General features: G+C 26.9%; 1 protein-coding gene and 1 long non-coding RNA gene across 2 annotated transcripts; both read left to right on the top strand.

The window, feature by feature from the left end:
- The first annotated feature begins 5,099 nt into the window (after positions 1-5,099).
- Positions 5,100-6,097, top strand: LOC108839238 (uncharacterized). The gene is made up of 2 exons (XR_001947653.2): positions 5,100-5,666; positions 5,763-6,097. It is a non-coding gene; the product is annotated as an uncharacterized LOC108839238 (long non-coding RNA).
- A 6,159-nt stretch (positions 6,098-12,256) lies between these two features.
- LOC130509318 (B3 domain-containing transcription factor NGA4-like) lies at positions 12,257-13,987 on the top strand. The gene is made up of 2 exons (XM_057005147.1): positions 12,257-12,493; positions 12,670-13,987. Exon 2 carries the CDS (start codon positions 12,872-12,874, stop codon positions 13,826-13,828), a length of 957 nt encoding a protein of 318 aa, XP_056861127.1. The 5' UTR covers positions 12,257-12,493; positions 12,670-12,871; the 3' UTR covers positions 13,829-13,987.
- The last annotated feature ends 267 nt before the right edge of the window (positions 13,988-14,254 follow it).

Below are 14,254 nucleotides of genomic sequence, written 5' to 3'. Positions count from 1 at the left end.
ATGTTAGTTATTAGAATGGTTATAGTATGACTTATTTGTAGTAGATTAATTTAAGACTCTATTTTAATAGAGTGGGTGTCATTAACTATTTTCATAGTTTTTAGTTATCTCTGATAGATACATATATAGAGGATAAAAATAATTATTCCACGCCTCCTTGTCTGTGTGGAACAATCTATACAAATAAAAGAGACTATTTGAGGCTCCAGGGAGCGTCCACATTGGCGAAAAAATATATATATTTAAAAGTATATTTTTAGAAAAAAGTAATTTTTTTAATGTTTGTGCACTATGTAAAAACATTATATATTAAAAAATGGAGTGAGTTATAAGTAAATATAAAATATAAGAATGAAAAAACTACATTAAACATCTATCTCGAAAGATGAATAGTTTTACATCTATTCTATTAATTTTGCAGCATGATCTATTGATAAAATGTTGTGTCCAATTTAAAATACAATGCATCTAAAATATAACTGCATAGAATAAACTATAATAAAATATAATAACTACTTCACGTTCCATAACTACCAAAACTCAAATTGTCTGTTTTGTTCCCTGCTTTTACGTTATAAACCGTCGAGTTCAGTTCCATTCAAAACAAATCATATTTTTCCTCTTGCATATAAAAGATCAACAGAACTACAGACGCATAAAATATATTGCGTTATTGATTTTTGGATGTTCAACAAAGAAACGAAACCACAAGAGTATGTTTTTAATGTGAATGTCTAAAACTAAAATAGACAGATTAAAAACTCATCTATTGATACACAATCATACATACAACAATGACACCAACATCAATACTATTAAAATATAAACATGATCTATTGATATAGGTTTAGTTCCACTATTTTAATATAATTATTAAAAATAATTATTAATAATTTAAGAGAAATACTATACAATAAAAACACAAATATAACTAAACCCACAAATAAACAATTATACAACCTTTTTCAAAAGAGTCCGAACTGATATGCGGCAATTTGTTCAATAGACAACAATTTGCTGTTTGTTGTTGATTATAGCTTGGATTTTATAAAAATTATATTTCTTAAAAATATAAAACAAAAGATATATCCGTCCTAAAAGATGTATCATAATTTTGATCTAATTATTTGAAAAATCGATTTGGAGGTGCGGGTTATGAGTATTTAATGTGGGTGAATGTAGGTTGGTTTATTTTGGATCGCGGCTACCCGTCGACCCGCAAGGTATTTAAAAAATAAATATTTCTTTAAAAATACAGGAGTTTAAAAATAATAACTGAAAATTTAAATCATGTGTAAAAATTTTATTATAAATATATTTTTTATAATAATTAAATTAAATAATAATTTTAAAAATATATATAACCCGCGTATAACCAAAAATTAAACAGAGCGAGTGCAGGTATAAAATTATTTGTTGCGGGTTGTGCGGTCATATTTTTTAACCAAAACAAAATTGAAAACTAGCGGATTGACGGGTCAGCGGGGCGAGTTCGATCCGTAACCCAACCTTAATTGTGCGTATACCAGATCAATTTTTAAATTGCTATTATTTAATAAAATATATTTTGATTAAAAATTATACACAAATATTATTAAAAAATACAAATATAAACATAAGAAAAAAACAAATATCAAAAATTAAATTTAAAACAAAAAAATACCCGCCCTTTTAAGGGCGGGTCAAAATCTAGTGTTTATTATTTCCAAAAAAAAATTAGTAAATACAATATAACAAAAACAAGCATAAAGTATAATGATATAAATATTAAATTAAACATCTATCAAAATATAATCATTTGATATAAAGCGAAGAAAAAGTAAAATAAATACAATATAAGAAAAAAAATAAAAATAAAAACTAAATATACAATTAAAAATTTAAAAAAAAAAAAGAATCTCTTTGAAAAACTATAGTAAAATTAGTAATAACTAATTTTACAATAGATTAAATATAAATATTATATTAAAATCTATCGTGATATTAGAATAATTAAATATACAATATTAAGAAAAACTAAACAATAAGAAAATATAAGATAATAAACAAATATATTACATTAAATATCTAACGTGATATTATCATTTTAAAAGTAAAAAAATAATTAGAATAAGTAAATATATAATATAAGAAAAACTAAACAATAAGCATTAAACATCTATCTGAAAAAATCTATACTAAAATAAATAATAACTAAATATACAATATAATAAATAAATTATTACATTAAATATCAATCGTAATACTAAAATTTGATATAAAATTAATTATAATAAGTAAATAAAAATATAGAAAAATAAATAATAAGTAAATGTAAATATAAGAAATAAAAAATCTACATTAAAAATCTATCTGAAAATGTATAGTTTTACATTTTTATTATTTTCAAATAATTTTACAAGTAAATATACAATATAAGAAAATTATACATATAAAAAATTGAGAAACTACAATAAACATCTATCTGCAAATGTATTGTAATATTAAACTAAAAAATAAAGATATTCTACCAATTAAATTTTACAGTTTTTTATAATTGGATGATGATTTCAATGCTATATATATTTAAAATTATATTTTTAGAAAAAGATAATTTTTTTAATTTTTGTGCACTATGTAAAAACATTATATATTATCAAACGGAATGAGTTATAAGTAAATATAAAATTTAATAAATGAAGAAACTACATTAAAAATACATCTCAAAATATGTATAGTTTTACATTTTTATTATTTTCAAATATTTTTATTAGTAAATACAATATAACAAAAAATCATAAAATATAAGAAAATAAATATTAAATTAAAATATTATCATTTGATATAAAAGGAAGAAAATTAGAATAAATAAATATACAATATAAGAAAAAAAAATAAAAAATTATACAATTAAAAATAAATAAAATTAAGAATCTCTTTGAAAAATTATGGTAAAATTAATAATAACTAAACATATAATAGAATAAATATAAATATTATATTAAAAATCTATCGTAGCATTAGAATAATTAAATATACAATATAAGAAAAACTAAACAATAAGAAAATATTAGATAATAAACAAAAATATTACATTAAATATCTAACATGATATTATCATTTGATATAAAAGTAAAAAATAATTAAAAGAAGTAAATCTATACTGTTATTTATGAAGTGATTTTGCTTACTTGTCATGTTCTCCATGATTTTAACTAATTTTGCTTATTTGTCATATTTTTATTAAGTTTAAGCTAAATTATCATTGATGTATTATTTGTTTTGAGCTGAGTCACTAAATCATTAATTAAAATAATAGCCTTGATGAATATTCTATATAAATAAAAACGAATTTTATTTTATTAATATTAAATTTATATGTTATATTAGCTTTTCTTATTTGTCATATTTTTATAAGGTTTTAGACTTTTAGATAGGTTATTAATTTATTATTAGTTTCTAACTATTCACTAATTTATTTTAATGATATAAAGTTTATATGTTATATGCTATATTAAATAATTGATTACAAAATAATATTCTAGAATTATCAAAAAAAAAAAGATAATTCTTCTATATATATTCTTTTTTTGTGCCTATCTGAAAACAATATTTTTATTATAAAAGTTTAAAAAATTAAGATACAAAACAATTTATTATTAAATATTAGTCAACCAAAAAATATAAATATATTTTCTAAACTATCTCTAAGATATGAATGTTTTAAAAAAACTTAACACAATAATAAGTATATATTTTGATTAAAAGCATTTGACATATATAAATATTTTGATGTTTGATTTAACTATTTAAAAACATAAATAATAATTTATTATGCTGATTTTAGATTAATAAGACATAAACTAATAAGTATTTATAAGAAATTTATGCCCGCATGTGCGGGCAAAACACCTAGTATATAATATAAGAAAAACAAAACAATAAGCATTAAACATCTATCTGAAAAATCTATAATAAAATAAATAATAACTAAATATAAAATATAATAAATAAATTATTAGATTAAATATCAATCGTAATACTAAAACTTGATATAAAAAATTATAATAAGTAAATAAACAATATAGAAAAATAAATAATAAGTAAATATAAAATATTAGAAATGGAAAAAACTACATTAAAAATCTATCTGAAAATGTATAATTTTAGATTTTTATTATTTCAAATAATTTTATAAGTAAATATACAATATAAGAAAAATATAAAATATAAAAAATTGAGAAACTACATTAAACATATATCTGCAAATGTATAGTATTATATTTTTATTATTTCCACTAAGATGACAAGTTCCGAGAGAGTAAATCCACATAAGTGTTCAGTGACCAATTTTGGTTTCATAATAAGACTTGAAACTCTCAATACAGTTGACCATTTCGAGTGGTAGATTGAGGCCTGAAGTCTTGTGACTGGGCCAAAAACCAGTCAGAAAAGGGACCACGAAATCAACACCTTTTGGTTTATTTCTTAGAGCATCTCCAACCCCACTCCATAATTTACTCTAAAATAAAAAATGGAGTTGGAAATGAAGTGAAAAATGGAGTGATGACCAAAAAATAAAAGCATTACTCTATAAATGGAGTAATGCTTTTATTTTTTGTTCATTACTCCATTTCCCACTCCATTTCCAACTCCATTTCTCAATTATGGAGTAAAATATGGAGTGGAGTTGGAGATGCCCTTATATATTTTTCGAAGCGAGTCTGCTGGTCTATATTTACTTATTATTTAGTTTACTATACAAATTTCAGATAGATATCTAATTTATTTTTTCTATTTTTGATATTGTATATTTACTTTTGTTTATTTTTCTTATACTCTATATTTATTTTTTTCTATTTAAAAAAATATATTATGTCAAATGATAGTATTACATTAGATGTTTAACGTAATATTTCTACTGCTTATATTATATTTACCTATTGTTTATTTTTTTTATTGTATATTTATTTATTCTAATATTAGTATAGATGTTTAACATAATATTTTTTATTTATTGTATTTTATAATTATAGTAACTGTTGTTGGTTAGATCCTATAAATCTCAAATCTTTACTGGTGTCTTTTTTTGTATATATGCTAATATGAAACTCCTAAACACGAATCTTCACCCACGTCCTTGGTAGCACTACAGCTTATGTGAAAATGGTGAAGAAGCGATGTTCTGAGCAAAAGATGAAATCACCACCACTTCTCAAACCTGACTCTGAAAGGAAAACCACAGAATCTGATGGGTTCCTCTAGGTCACTGTCCCACAAGAAACGACAAGGTATCAGTTACAATGAAACTTAAAACAATACGTTAAGACTTACTATACTAACTCATATGTTCTTGCCTAAACCTACATTAGCTGAAGATGAGGAGACCCATCCATTGTTGTTTATTACATATGGTTTGTTCATGTAATGTATACAATTCATATTCTAATACAGCTTTTTTCATGGATATGAGGCTTGGCGTTAAGAAGCAAGTTCTGCAAAGTGAGCTCTGCATCAAAGAAAGCTTATGTGTGCGGAAAAGAAAATTTCAACATACCAACAAGGCGATGGCACATACTAAACCGATAGAACACTGGTTTTTATCCCTTCCGAACACCTTGCTGTTGAATACAGGCGTTGCAAGTGTCCGTCAACCTCTGCCCATGGTTCCATCAGCACAGAGCAGAGTAACTATTTACTTACCACAATCATCACATCTATATGCAAACTCAAGACAATAAAACCTCTATTTACACATTATAATTAACATTCACCTGTCACAGGTCTCCGACTAGACAAGAAGCACCAGCCATGGATCGATGAGAGGTACAAAAATACATTGCCACCAAACTGAAGACCACTTGCGACTCTGAAGATTAAATAGTTATGCATCTACGCCCTGCCAACAATGTAGAATCTTTTCCTTCAGAAACTCATGAAAAAACTTATATAACCCGAATGAAACATAACACATCTATCACATTATCCCATAAGAAATCATGTAAGTTGTTCGCCCAGCAAGACCCCACTTTCCAAATACAACTTCAACATGTTGCTGTTTTATGTAAGAACGGAGAGGCAATGTGAAATCACTTATTCATTGACTATCATTTCACTTTTTTCATGGCACTATGAAAGCACTCTAAAAGGCTGTTGGTAGGCATTTGAACAAAATTTTATGTATGTAAAAACTCACTAAGCTCAGGAACCAAGGAATAAGACTTCATTTCATGGTTAACACCATCTCCTTCCTTAAGCAATTAAACGAATCACCAAACGAAAAGTTGGAGACATTTTTCTGCTCTGCAAAGACAAAAACAAACAGCTTCCATTGGAATCAACTACAGTTGGGATTGTTGTCAAGTTTTCAAGGATCGATTATCCGCTGGTTTGTTCCCGTTAATCTCTTATTTTTTTATTGATTAATCATTCTGTATTGGATCTTGATCAGTCGTTATCATGGGGCTGTGCAGGTGAGCGACTGAAAGAATCGAGGAACATCATTTTAAAATATCAAGATGGATTTCCGGTTAGTTAAAGTTCATGCCTAAATCATCGAGTCATGGTGATTCGGTCTCAGTTGTCTTTTGTGGTCACCAGTTTTTTTCTGTGATCCAAAGTGAATCAGATCATCTATACTATTAAAGCAGGATCCTATTGTGTTTTTTACTAAAAATACCTTTTTCTTTACTAACATTTCATATTTTATTAAGGGCAATCAAGTAATATTAATAACACATCTATATTGGATCTTTTTTTTATCGAGCCCACTGCTCACATCATATCTCTCTTGGGCCATTTGGGCCGATTAAGAAATCAGATCCAATTCTTATTTTTTCTCCAAATTCAAATAATTTCTTTTCAACCATTCTTAATATTTTGTGTAGTGAACAAAAATTAATCACTTAATTATTATGTTTTTTCTTTTTTTTTTTAATATAATTTAAGCATTCATAAAAAATTGAATTTTTTCATTGAAAAGTATAAATCTTTACTAAAAGTATATAATTTTTATTAAAAAAATTAACCACATAATAAAATTAATTTATAGAGTTATACTAACTTAATTCATTAAAATAAAGTTTAATTTTCTAAACATAAATACTCATTAGACCTGGATGTTCGGGTACCCATTCGGATACGGATCGGTTCTTTTGGGTATCAGGTTTTTCGGGTTTTGAAATTAAACCCCGTTCAAATATTATAAAATGTTGAATCGGGTTCGGGTCGGATCTTTCTGGGATTGGGTGGGTTCGGTTCTCATGCATGAGAACCTGAAAAATAATCAAATAACCAAAGTATCTAAAACGGGTTCGGTTATTTGCACTCAAAATAACCAAAGTATCCGGTTCGGTTCAAATTTTTGTATCCAAATTACTCAAAAGTAACCAAAAGTGACCAAAAGTGACCAGAAATATCCATACTATACAGTTTTTGGGTAAACTTTTATCCAAACTATCATATTTTATCCAAAAATACTCAAAAGTATCGAAAATAACTACTATAGTTAACTTATAATATTAATTTAAAATATTAAAATAATTATAAATATAATTATAACATATATTTTTAGATATATTTTCACATTTCGGATATCTTCGGGTACTCATTCGGTTCTCGGTTCGGGTCGGATTCAGGACCGATTCTTCGGATATAGCAATTTAGAACTCTTTCGAATATTTATCCCGAGTCTGATCGGGTTTGGAACCCTGGTTTTCGGGTCTGGATATTGTGCTCAGGCCTATACTCATTTAAAATGAAACACGATAAAAAAAAATAAAAAGCTTAAATCTTTTATAAAAAACAAATATATGAAAATATGATATTTACTAAATATTTGTCAATTTAAAAAAAATAAAGGAAAATAAATCCGCGCTTTGAAAGCGCGGGTCAAAATCTAGTATACAATTAAAATGAAACAAAAATAATCTCTTTGAGAAATTATAGTAAAATTAATAATAAATAAATATACAGTAGAATAAATATAATATTATATTAAAAATCTATCATAATATTTGAATAATTAAATATACAATATAATAAAAATTAAACAATAAGAAAATATAAGATAAGGAACAAAAATATTACATTAAATATCTAACGTGATATTATCATTTAACATAAAAGTAAAAGATAATTAAAATAAGTAAATATACAACATAAGAAAAACTAAACAATAAGCATTAAACATCAATTTGGAAAAATGTATAATAAAATAAATAATAACTAAATATGCAATATAATAAATAAATTATTACATTAAATATCAATCGTAATACTAAACCTGATATAAAAATAATTAGAATAAGTAAATAAAAAATATAGAAAAATAAATAATAAGTAAATATAAAATATAAGAAATGGAAAAACTACATTAAAAATCTATCTGAAATTGTATAATTTTATATTTTTATTATTTCTAAATAATTTTATTAGTAAATATACAATATAAGAAAATATAAAATATAAAAAATATAAAAAATTGAGAAACTACATTAAACATCTATCTGCAAATGTATAGTTTTATATTTTTATTATTTCCATTAAGATGACAAGTTCCGAGAGAGTAAATCCACATAAGTGTTCGGTGACCAGTTTTGGTTTCATAATAAGACTTGAAACTCTCGATACAGTTGACCATTTGGTGTGGTAGATTGAGGCCTGAAGTCTTGTAACTGGGCCAAAAACGGACTCAGAAAAGGGACCGTGAAATCAACACCTTTTGGTTTATATCTTATATGTTCCTCGAAGCCAGTCTGCTGGTCTTTTGCCAATTGCATATCCGTCACCATTCCCTCCATCTTTGAGGTAAACTACCACCAAACTGTCTTTTGAGCTTTGTAAGTATACTTCTTTCATGATCGTCATCACTGGCGGAGCCAGCCAACAGATTCACCAGGGGCAGTATAAAGGTTCAACTTAAAATCATAGGGGGCATAATCATAAATTTTCAAAAAATCAATGAAAATATTTTTTCCAATAATTCATATGGGGCAGCTGCCCCCCTTCCCACCTCTCTACCTCCGCCACTGATCGTCATTAAACTTTCCGAATAATAGCCTAGTGCTTGCTTCTTCCTGCATGCATACAAGAAGCCATTAAAAATACCAGTGCAGTCTCAAAATAATTTCTAGACCTTGTTCATAAGATAAGTTAATGTTTAATCAGTGCCGGATCTAGGAAAATTTATAGTTGGGGGCACCATCATAGAAATTGAGCTAGTTGGGGGCAGTACCATAAGATTTGAGTCTTTTACAAACCATCATTATAGGATTAGTTAAAGAAAATAAAAAATGAGTCGAGGGCACGTGACCCCGTCGGTAACAACGTACGTCTGCCCCTGTGTTTAATGTATATTAAACATTAACTGATTCTAATTTTTTAGAATAAATAAATATACAATATAAGAAAAATATACAATATCAGAAATGAGAAAATATAAATTAAACATCTATCTGAAAAATGTATAATAAAATAATTAATAAATAAATATAGAACAGAAGAAATAAAATATTATATTAAACATCTTTCATAATATTAGAATAAATAATAAATAATAAGTAAATATAAAATATAAAATATAAGAAATAAAAACTACATTAAACATATATTTGGAAAATGTATAGTAAAATAAATAATAAATATACACTATAAAAATTAGAAATATTACATTAAACATCTATCGCAATATTGCCATTTCATATAAAAGTAAAACAATTAGAATAAGTAAATATACAATATAAAAATAAATAATAAGCAAAAATACAATATAAGGAAAATAAATAATAAGCAAATATAAAATATAAGAAATGAAAAAATACATTAAACATCTATCTGAATATGTATAATTTTACATATTTATTATTTCCAAATATTTTATAGGTAAATATATAATATAGGAAAAATAAATAATAAGTAAATATGTAATATAAGAAATAAAAATATCTATCGTAATATTAGAATAAGTGAATATAAAATATAAGAAAAAATAAATAATAAGTAAATATACTATATAAGATATAAAAATATTACAGTAAAATGAAAAACAATATCTATCTGAAAAATGTATAGTAAAATAAATAATAATTAAATATACAGTATAAGAAATAAAAAATATTATATTAAAAATCTATCGTAATATTAGATAAGTAAATGTACAATATAATAAAAATAAAAAATAATAATTATATATACAATATAAGAATTATATAAGAAATAGAAAAACTACATGAAACATATAAATGTATAATAAAATTAAATAATAAGTAAATATACAATATAAGAAATAGAAATATTACATTAAACATCTAAAGTAATATTATCATTCAATATAAAACCAATAAAATAGAATAAATAAATATACAATATAAGAATAACTAAATAATATATAAAATATAATATAAGAAATGAAAAACTACATCAAACATCTATCTGAAAATGTACAATAAGGAAATATGTGTAAATATACAAAATGTGTAATTATGTACATTTTAATATATGTTAATCCTTGTGTCATTATTTTCTATTTTCAGAAAAAAATAAATGGTTAAGCACCAATATCACTTAGGTTAAGTACACGAACAACAATAAAATTCAAACATCGCGAAAAAGCTAACATCAACATTACAATACAATAATTTTAACCTAAACATATTAAAACTTTATATTATGCAAATCATAAATAAAAATCACTCATATATTTATACAAATATATAATTCAAGAACAAATTCCAAAAGAATAGTTATATAAATAACATTTGATAATCAAAAAAAAGCGCACGTAGATGAGTATACGTGTGAAAGGAAAATTAAGAAGAGTACGTGAAAATCAGAATATGATAAGAGCACAATGCATAGAATCTACATCAGTTGACATTTTATAATTTCAATGTAAACTCCATTCAGAAACACGCTTTAAATGAGTATTAAACGGAAGATTCATTTTTCAACAGAAGATTCATTTTCAACAGAAGATTCATTTTATAATTTCAATGTAAGCTAAAATGTCAAAATTTTCAACAGAAGATTCATTTTTCATTAAATTGAGTGAATCTCAATAGCTGGAAGCGTACAACATATTTGTGGGATTCATTGTCATCCCAAGATCAAACAATCCTTAATAACTCAACCTCAAATAAACTACCTCGGACCATTAGCATAAGGGGCACCAATCTTTCTTTCAGAAAATAAAATGCTAATATGATCAAATTAGGTGCTTTGAGAGATTGTACGAAACTTAGGTGATCTTACACTACTGGCCAAGGAGGTTAATTTAAACATGTATGTTTACTTCACATACAACTAGATTTAAAAATTTCTAGCAAATAGACGATCACAAACTTTTTTTTTGTTGACATTTTCCCCAAATTTGCTAGTAGCAAACAAGAACCTTCTTATTCTTCAACGACGCTGGCGATGGACATGCGGTAAAAACCTAAGCAGACAGAAGTAAACGTGACAAAATTATCAGTTCTTTTTTTAGCATTTGGTTGTAACTATAGAAAATCGGTCAATATTAAAATTTTAATCGGTTCATGGTTCTGTTGGCAAGTAAGGACCGTTTGGTTAGAACATATCAATCAACTAAACCAAATACACATAAATAAATCGAATAAAAAAGTTTACACCCCTATTTTTCGAATAAGCAGATATATAAACCAATTTCAGTTAAAATATATCTTTTCAAAGGAATTTTTTTTTTTGTCAGCAACATTACAGACTCATATTGACTCTGTTAACCAAACTGGGAAATCCGTATCCATATGGACGACATAAGACGGTTGCTTTCTTGCACTGCGTGAAATATTTAAAATATATATGAAATTAGAAATTAATGTTATTTTTTTGTTAAGAATAAATAAATATTTAAAATATACTATTTTCCATTTATTTGTATACCCCGCCCGTAGGACGGGTTAATCACTAGTAGCTATTAAATATTTATTTCAAAAGTATATTGTTTAGTAGAATCTATTTTTGTGTGCACAGATTAGTTATAAAATATGAGTAATTCATGTGATTAGCTAAAAGTAACCAGTAAACAAACAAAAACAATAAATACAAAGATCAGATATGAATAAAGAGGATAAATAAATAAAATTCAGATATCAAAAGGGGATCAAATAGTCTAGAAAACATATACACACTTACCACACGTCCACACCTATACATAATACAAGTCAGTACAGATTTGTATATATATACAAATATATAAATAACTACTAGAGTTACCCCAAGTCTATAGCTAAATTGAAAAGGACAAGCTCTCACATGATCCGAACCACACCATTCATGGGCCCCTTTTACTCTCTCTCTAAGATGTGATTCTCATCTCTATCATCAAGAAAACCTTTCAAGTCACTATTTTTCTTCACTCAAGTCATACAGAGAGAAAGTGTGAGAAAAAGGAGAGATAGAACCCAATTAAACTTGAAAAGCCATTGATTTCATTTTCATAATTTTGTTAACCTTTTTGTGTCAACGAAAATATCAGAAGAAGAAGCAAAAACAAAGAGTACGTCTGTCTTCTTATTCTGGATTCTAGGGTTTTATTTGTTCTTCACTTGCTCTTTAACTCTTTGATTATAATACACGATTTAGTTACCCGTTACCGATTACTATTTGCGGTTGTGGGTTTTATTTGGTTTCTAATAAATATTATCTCATGTATGTTGAAAGAATTTGTATCAGGTCACCATATTCTCAAGAAACACTCATCAGATCTACTAAAAAGAGTTGAATACCTTTTAAAGGATCTTGAATTTCATCGGCATCCTCTTGTCAAGAACCCATTTTCAGAAAAAAAAAAAATCGAACACCTTTTGAAGATCTTGAATTAGGTCATCAATTTTCTAAAGAACGGATATATGTATAACAAAGTTTAATACTTTTGATGAATACGTCGACGAGGACAAGCTCTGTCCAAGAACCGACCGAGAACGGAGCTAGTGGCTCCGACAACAACAACTTCAACTCGGCGATGAAAGAGCACATGTTCTACAAAGTGCTAACACCAAGCGACGTAGGGAAACTAAACCGGCTTGTGATACCAAAGCAACATGCAGAGAACTACTTCCCTTTAGAGGACAATCAAACCGGCACGGTACTGGATTTCGAAGACAGAACCGGAAAGACATGGAGGTTTCGCTACTCGTATTGGAACAGTAGCCAGAGTTACGTGATGACTAAAGGATGGAGCCGTTTCGTCAAAGAGAAGAAACTCGACAGGGGAGACACCGTCTCGTTCCACCGTGGACATGTCCCTGGCGAAAACGAGCCGGAGAAACGAATAAACATATTGTACATTGACTGGAGGCATAGAGCCAACAGAAACCTCGTACACAACATTAACTATCATCACTACCCGTTGTTGGGGTCTTCACCTTATCCAACGGCTAGTTATTATCCTCATTACCGAAGGTTTCCACCATTTTATCAAGAGAGGGAGTTTTTAGGGTATGGTTATGGTAGAATTGTTCATGGACCGTTGGATCATCATCTTCATCAGTGGAATCTTGGTAGATCTGAGCCGTTGGTTTATGACTCGTATCCTGTTTTTCCGACGATGAGGTTTACTTCGTCGTCCGCAATGTTGTCGCCTTCTCTTCCTTCTCAGCCACCGACGGTGAAGAAGGTAAGGCTGTTTGGGTTTGATGTGGAGGAGTCTTCTTTTTCAGGTGGCGAAATGAGTGTTGCTGGATACTCTCCGTCTTCTCCAGTTGTGATCAGAGATGATGAATCAGCTTGGAGGTCGTCACGTGGCCAAATGGGTGCGTCATCGTCTTCTTCGGTTATGCAGTTGACCTGTGATGAAGAATATCAAAGGAAAGGGAAGTCTGTAGAAAAATAAGTAATCTACTTCATAATAATGTAATTTGACAATTGGGGGATTATAACATAGTGAGGAATTTAAAGATGTGTGGTTTGAGCTTTGGTTTCAACATGCTAGTTCTTGAGCCCTAGTTGCCATGTTGAATGAACCCATCTTTCAGTATTGTAATAAATTAATTGGACTTCTTTTATATAATCTTGAGTTCTTAACTATACCTACTCATACTTGATCTGATATATACATGTACCAATCCATCAATCAAAAGTGTAACATATTCTCATCTTTTTGTTATGAATTGAGTTTTTTTTCTTTTTTGTTAAAATTATGAATTGAGTTGGAGAAGTGGGAGGACTAAAAGGCTTATACATTTTTTTAAAAAATTGTACTCTCTGTGCATATCTCTAGCTAAGCTGACAAGGTTTCATGGTACGTTCTAAGCTATTG

This window comes from Raphanus sativus, chromosome 3, assembly GCF_000801105.2.
Source record: "Raphanus sativus cultivar WK10039 chromosome 3, ASM80110v3, whole genome shotgun sequence".
Taxonomy (NCBI): Eukaryota; Viridiplantae; Streptophyta; class Magnoliopsida; order Brassicales; family Brassicaceae; genus Raphanus; species Raphanus sativus.
The sequence above is the reverse complement of the archived record's forward strand: the minus strand, read 5'-3'. Positions and strand labels throughout refer to the sequence as shown.

Coding starts and splice junctions, on each gene's coding strand:
- LOC130509318 (XM_057005147.1), top strand. CDS start 12,872: ATGAATACGTCGACGAGGACAAGCTCTGTCCAAGAACCGACCGAGAAC.